Here is a 20,846-nt window from a genome sequence, read left to right on the forward strand (position 1 = left end):
GAATCCGCATCTCAAAAAGTTTTAAGTTTATTGTGGTCACTTTAGTCTTTTCTTGAAAAATAGTTGGGAGCAGTTTGCTAGAATTAGGCTGATTATGAAGTTTCAGACCATTCATTCAGCACTGATGTGATGTTCTCTCCTGAAGTTTTATCAACTGAAAACTCCCTTTTATTAGTAGAAATGAAGCCTGGACAGCGAATAGGTTTGTGGCAAATGGGCTCTGGGCACGTTTTGAAGATGCTTCAGCCCTCCCCATCCACTGTGAACGTTCAGCTCCATCCCAACCAGCCCTGACTCCACACAGAGTGGAGTTGTTGCCCCCTTGCTGCTTACCTCCATTCAAATCAGAATTATAGTATATCCCGAGTTGAAAGTGACCCATAGGGATCATCGAGCCAAACTCCTGGCTCCATTCAGGACTGTCCAAAAATCACACCATATGTCTGATTTAAGCCATGCCCTCATGTTTGTGGATTTGTTGGCAAAGGGATGCAATTATTCCAAATTTGAGAAGCTTTAACTGTCTGTAAGGGGCTGCACTGACGCTCCTTTCTTCCCCTACCTGATGCAGTAGGAGCAGAGACCTTGCATAAGCCAGCCCCAGCAGAGCAGCAGGACGATGAGGTTTTGTTCTGTGCTAATTTGAAATGAGGTGAGTGATGGCAAATTGAGTTTCAAGGGCAGCAGAGACAACTTGTCAATTTAGCCTGTGCTCCACGATGTCGGTGCAATCCTTAGTAGCTGGATCTGAAGCTTGTTTACGGCAGTGGTATAATAGCTGCAATCCCCCAGGTAGATTAAGCAATTTCTTCATTTAGGACTCTCAAAACTCTATGACATTTTGAGGGATTTTTTTTTGACCTTGCAAAGGGCGAATGCTGGTTTCTGATGCCAACCCTTGTGACTTTCCTAATGACTCCAGGGGGGAGCGGAGATGGAAGGAAGGGTTGGGTTTGTTGGGGTGGTGTGGATCTGATCCTCCATGGGGCTGGGGTGCATGGAGGCTGCATCCTTGGCTCTGAATGCTGTGGGCAGCCCAACTCAAAGAGATGGATCCCCATGGGCAAGGCTGTTGGTGGGGAAGCGGGCAAGCGCAGAAAAGAAGCAAATGGAGCTTCTTAAATTAATATATGTATATATCTATGTAAAGTTGCAACCTGAAAGCAGTGGAGGCAGGGGGTGATGGGCGACATCCCTGCCCACCTCCCCACTCTGATTGTGGGGATGTTCACAGCTGCGTGTAGGACATGGGAAGCACCTAATGACTGCTGGAGCTGGCGTGATTCCTAAGCAGGGATGGCATGTGGCTGCTCTGCGAAGGGTTTCAGGACTGACAGGCTGTGAAAAGTGATAGAGCGGAGAAACGCCAGCGTGGGGAATTAAACACATGCACAGATTGAATGAACTCCGTGCTGACAAAGCGGGGATGCTCCAGCATTGCTTGGGTTTGTGGGGCCAGGGGGTGTTTTGGGGGTGCACGTGGGCAAAGGAGCTCAGAGCAGAGGTAAAGTGCAAGGGGAGCACTGGGGCTGTCTCATCTGCACCTTTTGCTGCTGCTTTCTGGAGCGCTCTGACCATAGGATCATTAAGGTTGGAGAAGACCTCTAAGATCATCAAGTCCAACCATCAACCTACCCCACCATGCCCACTGACTGTGTCTCTTAGTGCCACGCCTGCCCTGGTGCAGGTGCCTTTCTGTGCTTTTCAAGCCAGTATTTGGGATGGAAAGGTGCAGGATCCCTTTGGCCCGTAGGCTTTCCTCCCCATTTACTGTAGAAGTCATGTCTTCTAAGTCACCTTCCCTGCCACTCTCCTCCTTCACTCATCCTCTCCCTAGGTTTTCATTATGATAATGAGGGAATTAAAATCATTTTCAATATTTTTAAACCAAATTATGGGGCTCCTTTTGCTCCTGCCATATTGTTAAGTGTCTTAATAGGCCCATTTCCTATTTAAATATACTTCATATGTCACTGCTCAGATGGTCAATGTGCAACAGCCTCTGTCAGCATGGCTGCGTAGGCAGTGGGAGTGAGTGACCGGTTTGTGGAAGCCCCATAAAGGAAATTATTTGTTTTTTGGAATGGAAACAAACTCCTGACAAGGGCTGCAGAGCCTGGCATGGCTTCTTTGACTTTGGGGCAGGATTCTGTTGGGTGTGGGGAGGTTTCCTCCATCCCTTCTTCTGGGGTTGCTGGGGCTATGATGGAGCAAATGAAGTTAATACAGCGGGGGAGAAAAAAAAAAAATAGACCCCAAAAGAAGTCAAAAGCATCACAATAAAGTGCAAAGTGTTGGAATAAATATTATTAGAGCATCTTCAGCAGCAATAAAAAGATTAATTTGCGATTGCACGAAAGAAAAAAAAACACAACAATGCGCTTATGCTAAAAATTGCTGCCAAGAATTGCTTTCCATCTACTGCATTCTGCTTTATTGGCTTTTCCCTTCTCACCCTCCCTTTATTCCCCCATCTCCCTGAGCTGGCTCTATTGCTGTGGGTGATTGTGAAGGTCTGATCTATCGGTGGGACATCCCTCACACATCTTGCACGCATCTCCCCAGGGCTCTCAGATTCAGGATTTTACCTTTTTTCTATTTTTTTTTCCCCCCTCTCTCTATATATTTTTAACGCAGTGAAACTGATTTGCCACCGGCTGCTCTAAGAGGGTTATGCATACTAGACTGGCAACATCTGATGTATGGCCACATTTGGAGCCACAGACTACACCAGCCTTAATAACATTCTTCTTTACAAAGTGCTTACTGTTAAATATTTATGAGACGATGCATGAACAACTGCTGCCACGTCCGTGAGCACATGAGCATCCCTCCTCTGTCATGGGCTGTGGGAGGCAGGTGGGCAGCCGGGCTGCTTATTGCTTGTGTAACACTCTGAGCCTTGACCTGCCCTCTCTTAACTGTGTATTCAATGGATGAATAATGGCCATCACAGATTTGGGGTGGTGTGGATTCAGAGGGCTGCGTTCCCAAGTCCTTTGACTGCTCCAGACTGGCTGGGTTCCATAAGATGGGGTTTTCTGGATGTGTGGGAGCTCCTGGCTGCAAAGTGGGATGAGTTTGAGCCATGTTAGGTTCTGTTACAGGATGCTTTTTGGTTTCTTTTTGGAGCTCTTACATCTTCTGAACCCCTCGGAGGGAGAAAAACGGGACCCAAATCTGTATGCTCTTAATTTAGAGTCAAGCTCCTGCCTTCACCTCAGCCCCCACCCCACTGCTGGGAGGCCTCTGAGCCTCTTAGCTCCTGCAGTTCACTCATGTCCCTCCATCAGGGGATAGAGGTGGCTTTTGGCTGCTGCCTCTGCTGTGGCACCTGGGTGGGTTATCCTGACTCTGTGCTCCACGCCATGGCTGGCAGCTTCGTCCTTACTGACACACAGCATCATTAAAGCACATCCTGTATTCCAAAGGGAGATGATTTCTCACCACTCACAATTGTTTTTGAGTTATCTGATTTTGTCCCAGCGATAACGATCTACAAATTGCACTGAAGCATTTGGAGGGCAGGTACCAGCCCAGCTCCTGTTGACTCCTTTAAACATCCCTAACCCCAGGAATGGGCTTTGGTTGGATGCCAGGCTGAGTTCCACTTGTAATGCTTTTACTTTTGTTTATTTTTTCCACATTATCTGATCGCTTAGAGATGTGTTTGTAGCCTACAATTCAGAGCACAGTGATAACACCGCGCTGCTACAATACTCTACGTGGGGAGCTTCTACTCAACGGTAGAGGAGCTGCAAACCTGTCTGCAGTGGCAGAGCCCTGTGTTGTAACCCGAGGTCCTTTAATGAAGCAATGAAGTTTTGGTAGCTTTCTTTAGACATATTGGGGTGTTTCTCTGCCTTGCTGCTTGTTGGCTCCATACCCCAGCAGTGGGGAGTGGTGGATGGAGGGATGCACAGCCCTGCTGCCGCCCATCATCATCCCTCCCTTGCAGCCCCAGCTCTTCTGTGTGCAAAATCATAGCTTTGCTCCTCCAGGAGTGAGTTTTTAACCTTTATAAGAGGGAATAAAGCGATTGGTATCAAGGGCCAACGAGTGAGGACCGCGTGTTGATGTACTCCTGTGGTCTTTATGGTTACCTGGAGACGTTTGGGGCACGGACGATTTAGTGTGTATGCATTTCTTTATTTCCTCGGCTATCTGTATGGCTGGCACGTAGGGGAGATGTGTTTGCTGTTTGCTACCGTGGGACTGGCTGGGCTGGACGCTGTCATCTCCCAGTGCGTGCATTGCTGTGCCCGAGGGGCACTGGGGGCATCGGGATGGGTGCAGGACCAGGCTGTGAGCTGTGCTGATGTGGCAGGACAATGGCATTGGAAATGTCAGCTGGCTCAGCAGTCGTGGCTGTGCACTCAAAACCGTCCCGACCATGAGGTTTCTTGCAGCTGCTGATGAGCCCCCAGGACGTGCACGTTGAGCTGTAAATGGTACACATAATATTAGTAATAATTTCACAGACAGCTCTGCTCGTTTCTGAAGTGAGAGGAGACACTTGTGCTATTCTGCCCGGCTCTCTTTATGGTATAATCTCCCATTGAGATTCAGGGCACAGCTCCACTAATTAAAATGATGAATGCCGGAGGAAGGCTTTGGGTTTGGGTTCAGAGGTTTTTTTTTTTTTTTTTTTCCTTCTGCTAGGTCTGGTATCTGCACATACAGAGACTGCTTCAGGCAGAGGATATTTGCTCACTGAACGAGTACCTAGGACAGATAGAAACGCTCACATACCCCTGCACAAACACTGGCTGAGAGATACACGAGCCCTGCTGCAGTCTGCCTGGGCTGTGTGGCTGTCTGGCCTTTGTGCTGGTGCACACATCTGGAACCGTGCAAAGCCAGAGCTGTGATACTTGCTTTGCACCAACAGTCCCACCCAAGTGCGAGCTTTGCGAGGTGGCTGCACGGCTTGGCCTTTCCTGCTGTGGGATGTAGGGAGGTTTTGGGCTGAGTTGGAGTTCCTGCTGCTGTTTGTCCCTGTGCTCGCATGCCCTGGGTCTGGAGCTGCCTCTTCCCAGCCCTGGGAGCGTGGCTGGTTTGTACATCCTCACCTTCACACAGCACTGCCTGGGGCTGGGATCTCAGCTGCCCACCAGCACCTTTCTGCTTGAAACAGCTGGTGTTGATGAGTAAAAAGCCATGATAAATGAAGAGATCTGGTGGGCTTTCTTGTAGTTAAAGCCTTTTTTTGGAGGCTTTTGGGTGTGCACACCAGTGGCAAGGGACACTTTGCTTGGGGAACTGCAACGTCTGCACCTTAAAGCAGGGCTTTAAGCAGGGCTTTAAGCAGGAGCTCTCCATGAGGTTCTTGCATTGCTGCATGCTGACAGCAGCTCCTGCACGGGGCAGGGAGGCTGTTTGGGCAGCTCAGGTCTGGTTTCCATCTCTTTATTCCTGCCTCTGGTCCAAAGAGCTGTGCTGGTGGGGACATGGGAAGGCATGGAAATCTTCAGGCAGATGCTCTAACTCAAACTACTCTTTAATTCCGATGATTTAAATGGAAATCATGAGAGCCTACATAGGGACGAGCCCAGCTGCTCCGCAGCAGTTGAGCATCGTGTGTTCTAGGATCCGTGCTTTTGCAGGACTGGATTCGTTTGTTTTCATTTCTCCTCTTGCCTGCTGATCATCCAACTGTCTCAGTGTTTGGGTGAGCTGCAAAATACCAGAAATACCAATAATAATTAAAGATAACAGGCGATGGAACCCAAACTGCAGCCTGCTGCTTGGCTAGCAGCCCTTGGAATCCGTTCAGTCCTTAGGACCTGCATGAAAGCCCTGTGTGCCCGGTGCTTAGGTGGGCAGCAGCCCCCGACCCCTTTCCTACCGCTCCTTGGAACGTGAGTTTGAAGGCTGAGTTTATTTCCTGCCCAAATTGAGTCATTTGGCTCCGAGGTCCCGCCCTCCGGATCCATCTGGCTTTCTGCCCACGAGATTATGTTATATAAACCACCCCTAAACGCAGCGTCTGGGAAAGTGCCTTTATGTTTTAATTTCCAAATAAGCAGGCAAAATTGAGTGCTCTGATTGGCATCTGCAATCAGAGCCCCATTCAGCAGGAGCTGTGAAGGGAGCTGATTGCAGCAGGCGCTGCTCTGACCTTCTGGGGCTCCGCTGCTGCCTCGGCTTCATTAGCAGGATAAATATTTTTCCAGAAACAACATTTCTGAGCTGCCAGAAGTCGTGACAGGGATGGGGACTGCTCTGCATGGAGGCAGTGCTCTCATGCATCCTGTGGCTTGGGGTCTGGGTGCTAAATGCATGCTTTGGGGAGGTTGGTGATGATGCTTGGGATGCGTTTGGGACACCTGGAGTTATCCTCCCTCTCTGTGGTTCTCTTTTCTTAGCAGCTCTCCTCCCACCGAGCATGGGGGATGTGAAGTGTATTGCAATGCTTTGTGCTAAGGGAGATGCCCTGTGTCCAAGTGCTTGTGGCAGTGATGGGAGAGCAGAGAGCAGCTGGGGGTGTCCCAGGACTGCTCCTGGGGCCACATCAGGAACATGTCTATAGCTGAGAGCACCCAGCTCTGTGCCTACAAGCAGCATCCAAGCTGCTGCTGGGACAACAGCATCTGTGGCATCAGCTGAGCCCCTCGACTGAGTTACAGCCTGCTCTCTGCTCCAGGGGCCTCTTAGCATCCTGCAGCCGGTAATAGATGTTTTTAATTCTCATGGAATTATTGAACAAACATCAGGGAAATATGTTTTACAGTCCAGAGCCAGCGCTGAGCATCGTTAACATTGTTATTGGAGACGAGGCGGATGATTTAAGCAGGGACCTCTGACAAAGACACACACCTGTCCATGAATAAAAGGCTGCAATTTAATACCTGCGCTCTTAATTAAGAAGAGGATGAGGGTTGAGTGCAGTGCCCGCTGCTGATGTCTCCTGAGCCCAGCAGGGGAGGTGATGCACTAATGCTTCCTCCCTGTTCCTTGGCACGGCTCTGAGGCACAGTCTGTGAGGGCAAGTGGGTGCCAGAGCCCGTGTGTCACCATGGGGTGATGGCATCACATCATCAATGTGGCGATGGAAATGAGCAGGTGCTGCCAGCTCCAAGAGCAAAGTGCATCCTGCTGCTGTCACAGCCAGGCAGGCTGCTCTCCTGGCCGCACTGCTGGCAGCATCTGGTGAGCATCCCAGCTCACCAGCCCTGGGAGAAGAGGATTTGGGTTTGCCCCACTGAGGGCTTTGTGCAGCCAACTCAAGCAGCTGTGTTCCTGAGCTGTTACCTCCCTGTGGGCAGCACAGTGCTGCACACAACTGCCCAGCCCTGCTGCAGTGTGGCCGTTGAGGGGCTCCTGCTTACTGCATGGCATTGCATGGCTGCACAGTCACTGCTCTTCACTGTGCACCCAACTGGGGTTTTGTCTGGCGGCAGGCTCTGCTCCTACTTTCTCGGTTCCCCTTGGGCTGCTGAGCTTCCTCCCACTGCATTAGGATTCAGCAGGGCTGTGGGAACCCTCTGTATGGCCATAGCAGGATGCAGTTGGGGTATGCACATCCTGCCCTTGCTTGTTTCTGCTCTGCTCTGGTCTCCCCTTTGCAGAGTCTGACAAAAAGCCAGTGCTAGAGGCATTGTAATCCTAGCAGGGCCTCCGAAGCAGAAATCTTGTATTTTGGCTGCAGCGAGCTCTAGAAATATTGGTAAACACTGGTTTTCTTCATTTGGATGCAGCAACGAGCTGATGGGAGGCTCTGGAGGAGCAAGGCTTGTTTGCATGCGTGTTCAGGCACACAGGCACAGCCGTACACATGTTGGCTCGCAGCGCGGTTCACTTCACCCGCGTCCTGTGCAGGCAGCCATGCAAGGAAATTACTTCTGCATCCGTTGTGCCGCTCCATTACAATAAAGGACGAGCAGCTGGTGGGCTCCTGCTCCTCGTCTGCATCCCCTAGGTCCAAACAACATCTCCTCTTCAGTGCAGCTCGTCTCAGATCGTTCTGCTGTCCTCTGCAGCTTCCCTGCTGCCTGCGGCGCTGAGGAGGGATGCAAAGAATAGAATCACAGAATCGTTCAGGTTGGAAAAGACTTCTCAGATTCTCAGGTCCAACCCTTCCCGCTGCACCCGCTGACTGTGTCACTTAGGGCCACGTCCTTGCAGCTCTGGAGCACCTCCCCGGGCAACCTGTGCCAGTGCATCACCACTCTTTGCAAAGAGTTTGAGTGTGATAAGGACAGCACGCAGCAGCTCAGATTGGGCTTTGCAGTGTGATTTTTGGGAGTGTGTTTCGTGATGCTTTATTGTGCCCAAAGGGGCAGAAGCCCCCAGTAACTGCAGTGGTGGTAGGAGAGGTGGCAGCGTGGGTTGGTCCCCCCATGGTGAGGGGGGAAAACTGAGATCAGTGGCGTGCACCTCGTTAGGCATCTGAGAATTGAGCTGTGAGACACCAATCCATGGGCAGGCGAGCTTCATTAGTTCCGCTGCTCGTGGGACTGCCTGTTTAAAAGAGCACGTAGATTGGGCAAAATTGACTTTTGTTTTTAATTATTTTTTAGGTGGTTTTGTCAAAGAGAGCCCAAAGTTTTCTTTTTGATCGTTATTAGTGCCAGTTTGCTGTGCCCAAGGCTGTGTTCTGGAGGATCTGTGGGCTGTGCTCCTGCTGCACGCCTGATGTTGCATTGCAGAAACTGAATCCTGACCTGTGCAGAGCTGATGTTTTGATTCTTTAGTGTTTCCCGATGCAACTCTTTCAGAACAAACAGGCAGGCAGACCCAGCAGGCCTGCTCTTGGGGCATAGGAGCAGCTTTCAGTGCAGAAAACCTTGGAAATCTGAGAAGTCTGAGCTGGTTTGGCCACGAGGGCAGGATTTGCTCCGGTTTCAGCTGTGCAGGGCGCGGATGTTTCCATGCTCAGCTTTTCCCTGCCCACAGCTTTGGGGATGCAGCCCGTGAGCATCCTTTGCAAAGCAAGGGCAGCCTCAGCTCTGTGCCGGCTGCAAAGCTCCGCGATTGAAAAGCGCCAAGGAAAGATGAATGCGGCTCTGAAAAGGTTGATTTGCACCATTCTCCTGCTCAGCTGTGCGTTGGGAAGGGAAGTGGCAGAGCACAGAAGCCCCACGTGCTACAGACGGACCCCACAGCTGAGGGGAAGGAATTAGTCGCTCGCACACCGCGTTCCAGTCGAGATCACAGCGCGGCGAGAAAATAGAAGCAGGAGAGGCAGTCCTGCTATAGCCTCCAACCCCTCTGATATGAAAACGGAGGAGAAAAGCCAAGTGCAGAGCAGATGAGAGAGACATTTGCCTCCTCGTGTGCAGGCTGACAGGAGCGGGGCTGGCTTTGTCAACCCCAACCTTGGGAAAGCCACGATAAGAGTAGGAAAGTCTTTGCAAGACAGGATCCCCCACTTGCAACGAGCACGAAGCTTTAATTTCCAGCCCCAGCTGGTTGTGAGATATTGAGCATTAAAATCACATTATTCTGATTACTGTCTTACTACGTTTTCCACTTTTATTCCTCACTTGGACTCCAGCTCGATTTTAGTGCGTACTCCCTCCAGATCTGCCGGTGCCAGGAGTCAGTGCTGTATACCATTGGAACGCTCAGCCTCCCGGCTTTCAGATGGTATAATTAAAGCATTAATCTCTTACTCCAGCAGTCTGTAAGACAGCAGCTGCTAAAATAACATGGAAGGAACTGCTACAGAAAGTCGCTTTGGTTCCTGGATCGCTGCAGTGATTCTGTAGGGTCAGCACACATCGCGTCCTGGTAGGGTGGGTCTGGGGGTGAGAACAGAAACTGCGGTTGGGTTCCAAGTCTTTTCCTCCTTAGGAGTTGAAACCTCCGATATGGTTAAGGATACTGACATCTCTGTGCTGTGTAGAGAGGTTTGGGACCTTCACTCACTCTGGTGTGGGACTCGTGTAGGTATGGAAAGTGGAGGAACTGGGGAGCAGTGATGCTTGTGGACATTCAGAGAGTGGGGGACCCCCAGCGCTGGGGCTGTTCAGAGCTATGGGGATGTGGCACTGAGGCACGTGGTCAGTGGACATGGTGGAGTGGGCTGGGGTTGGATTTAGGGACTTTAGAGGTCTTTGCCAACCTGAATGATTCTGAGATTCTATGCAGGGCTCATTTACAGGCTGGGAGAGCAGCAAAGCCTTCATTTATCCCCACGTGCATGCGGTGAGCTCTGGTGGTGGGAGAACAGCTCCTCCCCAGGTGCCTCTGAACACAAGCTGGGTTCTCCTCATCAAGATGCGAGCTGCCAATGATTTTCATAGCTTGATTAACGCTCTTCAGACCAATTTCCTTTGGCTGCTGTGGAGGAGCTGAAGGAGATGGATGTTTTCCATTACTTGATGTAATGACTGCAAGGCAGCCTAATGAAACCTATGCAGGCAAAGTTTACAAAAAGACCACCAACAGGCGCTGATGGCCGGGCTGGGGCTCAGCGTTGGGTCAGTGGGTGCTGATGAAGCAGGATGGAGGATGGATGTCTTGGCTGAGAGATGGGAATAGGGATGGAAGAAAGGAGAGATGGAAGTTTGTGTTGCCCCCACAGCAGACACCTGCTTTGTTCAGCTCTCTGATGTAGAGTCAATGCCTGCTGGACATTGACCTAGATCTGCACTGAGAGGATCTCTGCATGCATGGCTGCAAGGTGATGCTAGGAGCTGGCTTTATGGACCTGCACTTCATTATGCTGAGAACAGGAAAGCTGTATTCCTGCTGGGGAGAGGTTAGCCTGTAATTTTCAACTGAGTGAGAGGGTCAGGCAGGGTCCATGAGACAGGAGGCTGCAGGAAGCAGCTCCTTTGGCTCTCCTCTTTCCCTTTTGCAGGTAGTGGCTCCCACCTGCAGGGCTGCAGCACGGATGTGAGCAGCACGATGCACAGGCAGGGATGGCATCCACCTGCTGGCATGTGGTTGAGCAGCAGATTTCATTGTACCTCTGGAACAGCTGCAGTTAACAAAAGACGAGCAGCCCAAGGGCCAGTTTCATCTTATGGAGGCTGTGGGAGATGGTTTGAAATGTGCCTATGAGCACTGAAGGGGGTCTGAGCCTAATTAGCCCCTGAGAGGCACCTGGTCGGTGTGTGAGACTGATGTTGTATGGGCTCCAGGCTGCTCTGTCCTGCACAGAAGGGCTGGATGTGAGCCTTGCACTGCTGTGATCCTGCAGAGAGAGCACAAAGGGCACATGGGCTGTGCAGAATGAAGCTACTGCCGTGCCAGCTGCTGCTGAAAGGCAGTGAGAAAGCCATGTCCAACCCCATGGTGCCTGTGGGATGGGCAGGGGATGACTGAGATCCCTCCTCCCGACAGAGCACATACCTCCAGACCTTGGGCACTTGCTTGCCACCAGCCAGGTCTGTGAATCCAGATGTGGCACAGCTGCATGCAGTCCTCATTCTCCTGGGAAGCGATGCTGACAGCAGGCAGAGCCCTGGGGCTGCACCCAGCGTGGAGGTTGAGATATATATAAATATATATAGGTATATTTCACAGGCAGAGCTGCAGCTTACAGTTCCCTGTGCCTTATTCATGACTCAGCCATTTCCTCATCTACCAAATGAGGATAATGATGCGTTTTTGTGTCCCAGGTGTATTCAGAACACTGGCAACAATGCAATCGAAGTGAACACTTTCATTTTTTCGAGCTCCAAGAGGAAGTTGTAAGTGAGGATAATTCTTATTTCATATCTAATGCTGCGGGAGGTGTGGCAGAGTAAAAAGCCCCATCCAAAGTAGGAGAAGTGAAGGGGAAAAAACAGTGTGTGGGTCCACACGGGGCTGGATGTGCTGAGCAAGCACCCGTAAATCAAGACAGCCAAAATTAAAGGCCTTGATAATGGGTTGGATTAATCTGCTCTGACTTCTGTGTCTAAAAGTTTGATGTCAGTGCTGGGGTTGGTTGCCTCGGGCTCCCTCCTGGTCCACGGACAGAAATAGGCATCTCCAGAGGCCGTTTATTTCCTACCAGAAAGACGGGTGAGATGAATTGCCCTCTGGAGGTGTTGGCCTCTCTCCGTTGGCAATGGGAGCTCTGGGTATTTTTTTTCTTTTTTTTTTTTTTTAAACATTTATTTTATAAATATATGTGGGGAGGTGAAGGCAAACCCTTAAATCCCATCAGGACTGAAAGGAGAGCTCTGCATGGGATGGGGTCTTTGGGTGTAGGGATTTAGCATCTCACCTCACTGTTGGGGTTACCCCCTTCTCTTGCCATGCAGTTTTACTCCCAACTGATGGGGTTTTGTATCCATGCACCCTTCTCATTTGATGTGGAAAAGCAGAGGGATGCCCTGCAAGCCTGTGCTGCACTGCTGCATGTAGGAGATAGCCAAGCTCTGTGAATGGCAGCGAGCAAACAGCACAGCTCAGCTGGCAGTTGCATGTGGACATTGGAGCGATGGGCCACATTATAACATCATAAAGCAAAGGGAATGGAAACAGCGAGTTCCTAACTACCAAACCCTGAGCTCTGTGCTTTAAAACCTTTTCGAGAGGGCTCAGAAACAAACTGTGCACTTCCGTGGTCTCCTGTGTCCTCCTTCTGTATTTCAAATGAATAATAGATAAAGGAATCATTTTATTTAAAGAGAATGAGTTGAATAGAGTTTGCCTTAAAAAAAAAAAACAAAAAACAAAAACAACACAACACAAACCAACACACACAAAAAGAGCCGCAGTGCTCGGCCCTGATTGCTGCTCTAAAAGAAAAGTTGGCTTTCCATTTATTATGGAAATAAATTAAGTTGATTGTTGGAAAGTTGTGTGCAGGATAAGAACGGTGCCATTGTGAGCTGCAGAGAGATGGATGCATTTAATTTACCCCACTGGTGCGTTCAGTGCATCCTCACGGCTGGGTTTTGCAAGGGATTTTTTGGGGATGCAAATCTGCATCTGGGGCAGTGGTGACAGGGGGTGGAAAATTCCTTGGAGGGGAAAAGATGTGAGTTGAGAACTGTTGAGTTTTGCTGCAAAATAGTGCAGGGAAAAGTGTGGCGGAGAGCGAATAAACCCAGAGCAAATGAAAGGCAACGTCTTGAGGTGGAAAGGGAGCTGCAAAATGTCTGCTGATGTTTATGGCCAGCAAAGGTGAGAAGCAGCCCTGCGTGGCTGTGCTCCCTTTTTGCAGCACGCTGCAGCACCATTTCTCCCTTTGCACAAAGCTGCCACCCCCCACGGTGGCATTTACACTGCTCTGAAGTGTTTTCCTTTCTGTTCTTGCTTGTAGCTGAGGAGCGGGGTGACCTGTCTGCGTGGTACAGCAGCTGTGGGCAAACAGCAAGCAGGGACGTGGGGCAGCGGTTGGGCTCTGGTTGGCTTTGCAAGCTTTGACTGGGCAGAGCTGCTCATGAATCATCTCTCCAGCTGCTCTGTGTATCGTCTTTTTGATTCTCACATCCCTCATTGCCACATCCCCACGCTGTGGGACACCCCCAGGGATGGTGATGACCCCCCAGCAGCTGTGCAGCGCAGCACTGCTCTTTTGGAGAAGAAATTTTTGGCTGTGCAGGATTTCTGCTTCCTGTGATCAATTCAGGATCAGCTGCTGCAGCGCAATGAATTTAGGGCCAGAGGGGACTTTTAGATCACATAACCAGGCCCCAGAAAGTCATTAGATGGCTCTTTCCTGAGCCTCAGATTTCGTGTTTGTAGAACATACATCTTCCAAAAAGGTGCTGGGGGTTGATTTATGTATCTCAGGAGATGCTGCATGCAGGACTGCCATTGGTGGTTTGTTTTAAAGGTTAATCACCCTCGCTGCTAAACATTTGTGCTTCATTTAATTTGTCTGCCTTTACCTTTCAGGTGTTGCCCGTTGCTGTGTCTAACACCTGGCTTTGTCTCTGACCCACCCCGCACCTCTCTCCCTTCTCTCCCCCAAACCAAAGAGTTTCTCAGCATCCTTTATCTCAGTTTTTAATCAAGCCATTTGTTCTTGGAGCCTTTTTCCACTTCCTCTTTTGCTTCCCTCATTTGGTTGTTATTTCAAATACAAACAGAAAAGAAACCAAAAAGAGCTCTGCAGGGGGTGGGATGAGGCCATGTGTGTGTCCCACTGCCCCATCCCACTGAGCTCAGGGCTGCTGCTGGGCTGGGGCCAAGGAGGGGGGAAGCTTTTGGGCTTTAAGGAGCCTAACAGATTTTAAATTGTGTTTCCTTTAATGAATGAGTCACCCAGTTACTGCAGCCTGAACACCTGGGCCCAAGGTCTGATATCTCCAGGGAGGCTTTCAGTTTTTCACACAGTGTTGGTGGTGCTCCTGCATTTGCTGGGAGCGGAGGGTCCTCCCACATTCTCCAGTGCTGCTGCGTGTGTGTGTGTGCACAGAGGCAGGAATTTCCAAGTGTGTATTCTCCTTCTGTCCCATTGCATTGTGCTTTTGTTCTATGGAAGCCAGCTGGGGTGGGAGCACTGCCCTGCCTTGGTCCATTTGGGATACCTTGCCCCCCAGCTCAGGTGTTTGATGGCTGAGCTGCTTCCCCAGGTGGTCTGCAGGCATCCCAGTGGGGAGGGGGCCCTTCAGCTGCCTCCTGCAGAGACCCAGCTCTGTTTTTGGGGTTTTCAAGTTGGAGTACCTGGAGGAGAAATGGCATGCAGCCACGTATGGTCTAGTGCCCATGAGGCTGCAGAGTCACTGGGGAAGGGAGCTGAAGGAACCCATATCTGCAATGTGATGGAATAGAAACTGGGAGAAAAGAGGGACTTGCCTGCTCTGCTGTTAGCTGCTGCTCCAGCCCCTTAGTTTGTTTCAGCTGTTCTGGATGATCACAAACCAGCTGTGCATTATTGGGCTTGTTGGGTGGTAATGGCTGTGGGGCTGTGCTTCGTCCTCCCACCTGGTAGGGGCTGGGGGGGGAAATCAGCTCTGCCCAGATAAAAGGAGAGCAGGAGGGGATCTGCTCAGACGTGGAGCTCTATACCAGGAGTTAGGGGCTGTCTGGGAGGAAAATTGAGTTTTTTCTTGGTGTCGAAGTCACGTGAGGAGCTGCTTCAGTGGGGTGAGTTGGTTTCTCTTGTTGCAAGATGGAGACCTGATTCTTACAAAATGGGAGAGGGATTTGGGGTAGTAATCCTCCACCCCATGGCAGCTTGCTTGCACAGCTTAGCTAGGGCTGTGGTGTTTGCAGTGAGCACTGCGGCAGGGGCACAGGGTAAAGCCAGGAAGGAAGGGTTGGATTGGTGGGTGAGGTCTGATGTAGGGAAAATGCTTTTTGTTCTCTTTCTTCTGCTACATTTGGGGTGTTTGTATGGCTGTGCTGCTTCTAGGGGTGGTCCTGCAGAGCTCTGCCCTGAGCCCCAGGGGGTTGAGCTGATGTATTTATGTACCTTCCCTGCTCTGTGTTTAAAAAGCACCTTGGAAAACGCAGTAAAAGAAGCCACAACTCTTCTCGGTGTGCTCTAGGGGTTTTAATTTATTTTTATTGTTTTGGATGCTTGCTTTGTTGTGTTGTTTTCCTAATACTGGAAGTTAGCCTTACTGCAGAGGTGGTGCAAAGGAAAAGCATTGCACTGGTTTAGAATTGTATGGGTTTGATAAGGTAGGACGGAGGGATGTGGCATAGATGTCAATAAGCTGCAGAATTACTTCAGATTCCGGCAGAATAGCAAGTCTGTGTTTTTTCCTGTAGTTTTTTGGAATAATGTAACTGGTGATGCATTGACACAGCTGCCCAGGGAGTGGTGGGGTCACCATCCATGGGGTGTTCAGAGCCGTGGGGATGTGGCACTGAGGGATGTGGGCAGTAGGCACAGGTGAGGTGGTTTGGGGTTGAATTGGGGGATCTGAGAGGTCTTTTCCGACCATAATAATTCTGCGAATATCTGGAGTCAGAAGGGACCTAACAGGCTCACAGAGTCCAACTCCCATTTGTTGCATTTTCCATCTCAGGGCTGGAGTGTGCAGCGGTCAAGGGGGGAGGTTTCTGTGCATCAAATGACTTAATATACAAAAATTGGTTGAAATGGCTTGACTTGCTTCCTCAGTAACTACATCAGAAAGCAACGGTCCAAGTCTATATGAGTGACCATCCTCTCCCTGTTGCAGGCTGGACCAGGCTGGCTGACAGATGCTCCTGGCTGCGCAGGATCGCTGCGATGAGAAGACATCCCCAAGGTAGGGCAGACTTATTTTCTGATTACAAGATTATATGTGTCTGGAGGGCATCAATCTGTTTTCTCGGCTTTCAAGGCAGTTTTTATTGTGTTCATGTGGTAGTGCTGCCCGTGATGGGTTGTTGGGAGTGCAGTTTTATCTGGCTGGCATTGGGTAACCCTGCTCAATCCAGAACAGGAAGCTTCCGAAAGTGATTTTGCAAACCTGGAGATGTTTCAGGCTTATGAGGCTTTTGACCTGCCTCATTTCTGCTCTTCTTCTGTATTTCGAAGGGAGAAGCTTAGCAATGTGAATCATGTGAAATACAGCGTGAAATCTTTTGAGTTATCTAAGCCGTGCGCATACACAGGCGCTCCTACCTCCCTTAAAACTTCATCTCTCTTTCCTCTGCTGATCCACGTCGGATTGCTTCGTGCCATGCTGGGAGGGTGGATGGGGGCAGGTGGGGATGTGCTGCCCTGCTTTCTGCCTTCTCTTTGCATTGCTCCATGTGCCACGTCCTCATTACACCTCAGCTTGGCGGCGGTGGGGATGGAGGGCTGACCTCTCTCAGGTTGGGACTGTGAGTTTCTAAACCTCATGCGTTCTTTGATCCTTTTTTTTTTCTTCTTCTTCTTTCCCTGCCCTATTTTACTCAGTACTGTGCCAGAAAATGTCCACGAGGCTGAAAAAGTGGTATTCCCTCCTAAATGTAGAGTCCACCTGCTTCTCGTATATGGGTTGTGTGCCCTTCCTGCTGCTTTCCCAGCCAGCCCTTTGCTGCTGCAAGGCTCATGCGTGTTGGTAGCACTCAGTCTCTCTGCTGTTCCTTCCTTTTGCTGAGCAGTAATTTTATGTGGCTTCTGCTCTTGTCAAAGGCAGAAGAAAGCTTAGCCCACGCCAGGCAGCGTTTGAGGCTGTGGAGCGCTGGGTGGGCTGTGTGTCATCTTTGCAAGGATATGAGCGCAAAAAAGGAAGGGAAGAAACCCCAAGGAAAGGCATAAAGATGGGCAGAAATGGAGGGGATGGGCAATGCGGCTTGAATGATCTTAATGATCCCAGGCTTTCCCAATCATTCAGTGCCGCTGTGTATTTGCCACCTAATTTCTTCCCAACAGCCCTAAACTGAAAATAAAGTGCTGTTTAATAAACACCACTCGGCATTTCATTTCCCTGAATGTTCTGGTAGCAACTGCTAATTATTCCAATGATTTCCCCCCACTGTAATCATTCAGAACCAGCTATTCACGGATCCCTCCATTGACTTGGATATCCATACACTCGCACGCTGAAATATGTATATATTTTGGTGTCCTATTGAAAATTCAATAGGATCCAATTTCAGTCGCTATTGCCTTCCCCCTGTGTCTCCCCTCTCCAATTTGCTGATGCTCCAGCTGCACGGTGGAGAAGAAAGGATGCAGCGTCTCACGCAGACGTAAACAACGCCGTCCAACTGCAACGGGGCGAGAAAAATTACTTCCTTGTACTCCTGTGCTCCTGACAAGAGCTGCTTCTATTTCTTTTTATTTTTTTCCTTCCTTTTTTTCTACTACGTTCGATTTTTCCAGCAGTGCCGGGTAGTGGGGAGGGGAAGCACGCAGGGAGTGCTGTTTTCTTGGGGTGTCTGGACATGCTCAAATTGCAGATATGGATTTTTGAAGGCGGTGGGTTTGTTGGCAAAATGGGTGCTGCTCCTCGTGGGGCTGCCTTACCTGCATTTCCCCTTTTGGGGAGAGGATGGGCTTGGCCCATTCCAGCCCTTCAGGTGTTGGGACACGAAGGTGACTGTGGGCTCCTCTGTTTCCCTGCATCCCCAGCAGATCCCTGAGTCTGTGCTCTCTCTCCAAGCCCTGGAGAGAGCAAAATAAGGAAAAAATACTAAGTTACATAGAGATGTATTTATTTTGGGTCACCCTCAAGAACGGGTGCGTTCACACAGTAGCAAAGCCCCTCTATCTCCTCGAGCCATCTGTTTGCAGAGCTTTGGCCCATGCAGCCGTGCCTCTTCCCTGGGTGGGCTTATTGCCTGCTTGTAATCCGTGGGTAAACAGCCCTCTGAGCTGTGATAAGGGACGTGTGGGGAAAACCATCACTGTAAATGTTGGGGATAAGGAATCTGGTTTGTCTAGGGGAAGGAGCAAATTAAGAGGCGAGCAGATTCTTGCTAACTTGCTGGGTCCAACCCCGTTGTTTCACTTGTGTTGCATCTTGCTTGGAATTGGGAGAGCTTTGTTCTCCATGTCATGCAAATGAGTGATCCTTCCACATCAGGTGTGTGCATCCCTGTGATGCTCAGGGACTGACACCAGGGCAGGGCAGGGCAGATTGTTGGGTCTGCAAGCAGCCATCCCATGTCTGCGTCTACACCTCGACCCAGCCCTTTCTCCATCCATTTGCCCCTTCTTTCTGCTGCTTCTACCATGAAGATCACGTTGTCCCTCAGCATGTAGTTCAAATTTAAAGGGCAAACAATGTGCCCTGAACGAGCAGCCCCAGCTGGAGGCTGTTCTGGGCACAGGGATGGGGTGGTGGCCCACTGCCCTGTTAGCACACGGCATTACTGTGTTTAATGTACTCAGTGCTAATCTTTTTCCAAACAGAAACGATCTTGCTGAGTTCAGCACTGAAGGAGCAATAACCAATGAAGGAGATGAGATTAAGAAAACTCACAAGAATCAAATGTGCTGGAAAGGGCTGGGGAAGTGCCAGGGGGGCACTGCAGTAAATGACCTCCCAGGGAATTAGGACAAATAAAACCGTGCTCTCTCTTCTCCGAGGCACCGTATGGCAGTGCCTTTGCTCTCCCCTCTCTGCTGTGACCACAGATGATGCTGTCAGGGTTATTTCTGCACCAGAGCGCAGCAAACGCCGTGTGGTGAGCAGTGCAACAGGGCTGCAATGAGGGATCTGCGTCGCTGCATTCAGCAAAACCAGCCTCTCGAGCTGGAGGATTGCTGCTTCGGTTGGTGGTAGCATGAGGAGCTTTACTCTGCCTGGAACAGCCTCGAGAGGGCAAACAAACCTCTGTGCTGTGGCTCTCGTTGCAGAGGCTCTGTGCAGCTGGTGATCGCGTTGTTCTGTAAGCCAGGAGTGGGGCTGTCCTGCTGTGCTCGTTCTGCAGTGTGCTTTGCTCATTGCTGTGTCTAAATTCCATCGGGCTGAGATGCAGCAACCCAAGCAAATCGTGGCAGCGCAGAATTGGAAGGGAAACACAGGGGTCATTGAGCTCAACTCCATGTCTCCACATAGGACGACCCAAAAAAAACCTCCAACCGTATTTCTGGTAGCAGTCCAGCACGGTCCCCCACTGAGCTCTGCTGGGCTGGATGGAGCTGGAGGGAAACCCTCGGGTTCTGCTGCTGTGTTCCTAATTCTAGATGGGGGCTGCAGGGCTTCAGTCCACAATGGAACGGAGGAGGTTGGGCCCATTGGGTTTGCTCTGCAGCAGTGTGGAGGTGTGCACCCCGTGCTGTGGGGCTGCTGGGGGCTCACCCCATTGCTGTGCTGTCAGCAGCAGGATGCCCTTCACAGAGCCTGGCCATCCCCACGCACCCCGCTGCCTTCGATCCCGACCCAGCGCCGTGCGGGCTGCAGGGATGGCTTGGCAGTGATGTATTTACTACAATTACCATCTCTCTTCCCAGAGGAGGAAAAAATAGATGAATAATATGTTTTGAAGGTGTCATGGAGTGAAAGCAAGAGAGGAGCTTGAGCCTGAACTTATGAATAACTTATAGGCTTCCTCCCTCCGTGCAGTCACTCCATTTGGGCTTATCTTTCCTGCCCGTAGGAGGTGTAATTAAAGGAGTGAAGCTGGGCACAGCGCTCGTCTGTCTGGCTCCGTGTGTGCAAGGTGCCACAGAGCCTTAGTGGGGCTGGGAGGAGGGCTGTGTGACTTTCCACCACCCTTCAGCAGGGAAAATGGTGTTGTTGCATTACTCGTGGTCTGTGCCGTGCTCTGGTGTGGGAGCATCCCCCTAAGGCACCCTTGGCACTGATGTCACCTGGGGCAGGGCAGTGGTGGAAACCCCATGCGTGGCAATGGGGAGAGCTTCAGCCCTGTCACCAGTGGGGATTCCCTTCCCGACCTCAGGCGATGACTTCGCCTTTCCCAGCTTTGCTTTCTTTCCCTCCATAAAATGAGCAATTTGCTCTTGTCTCAACACTTCTCTCCTCTTTCTCTATTTTGACTCCAGCAGCTGAAGGGAGGGGATTGTATTTGAGCGGTGTGCACGCAGAGCCGCGCACAACGGAGCTGGGATTTTATCAGCAGCTTGTGAATGCTATTGTAATGCATATCGTAATTATAGGTGTGTATATGGAGGGATGATGGAAAAAAGAAAAATAGAACAAAACGGGGCATTTCCCTCTGGAAAAAATGTGAGTGAAATAAAGCCACGCCTGGGACTGTGTCAGTTCCAGCAAGAAATGTCTATTAAAAATTATGCAGTGCTGCTCAGCAAGGTCACTGTGCTCCTGTTGGAGCCACTTGGAGGTTTCCTTCCAAAACTGCAGGGGCGGGGGGAAGGCATGCAGACTTTTAGGTGATGTGCTGTAATTTCGCCCTTCAGACTGGGGATAAAAAATAAATTTGTGCAGAAACTTTGCCCGAACGATTCCTCCCTCCCCTCTCTCTGCGCACGGAGGTGCAGCATCCCTCCTTAACGCCACATCCATGTGTGATTTCCAATGAATAACTCCTTCCCCATCCCCTATCTCGGGAGCACAGCCCTGCTATCTGTGCTTTCCTATCACTGCACGCAGATA

The 20,846-nt window shown here is 50.5% G+C and overlaps 1 protein-coding gene across 5 annotated transcripts in view; it reads left to right on the forward strand.

Annotated features, from left to right (window-relative positions):
- Window positions 1–20,846, forward strand: part of LOC100547960 (protein CEPU-1) — a 294,126-nt gene that overhangs the window by 26,227 nt on the left and 247,053 nt on the right. For all 5 annotated transcript variants that reach the window (XM_085209231.1, XM_085209226.1, XM_085209233.1 and 2 more), the window contains exon 2: window positions 16,029–16,097. In XM_085209231.1, coding sequence (XP_085065357.1) covers window positions 16,029–16,097 — 69 coding nt within the window. The remainder of the gene's footprint in view (window positions 1–16,028; window positions 16,098–20,846) is intronic.

Source organism: Meleagris gallopavo, chromosome 26 (assembly GCF_905368555.1).
Source record: "Meleagris gallopavo chromosome 26, MGAL_WU_HG_1.1, whole genome shotgun sequence".
In the NCBI taxonomy this organism is placed as follows: domain Eukaryota; kingdom Metazoa; phylum Chordata; class Aves; order Galliformes; family Phasianidae; genus Meleagris; species Meleagris gallopavo.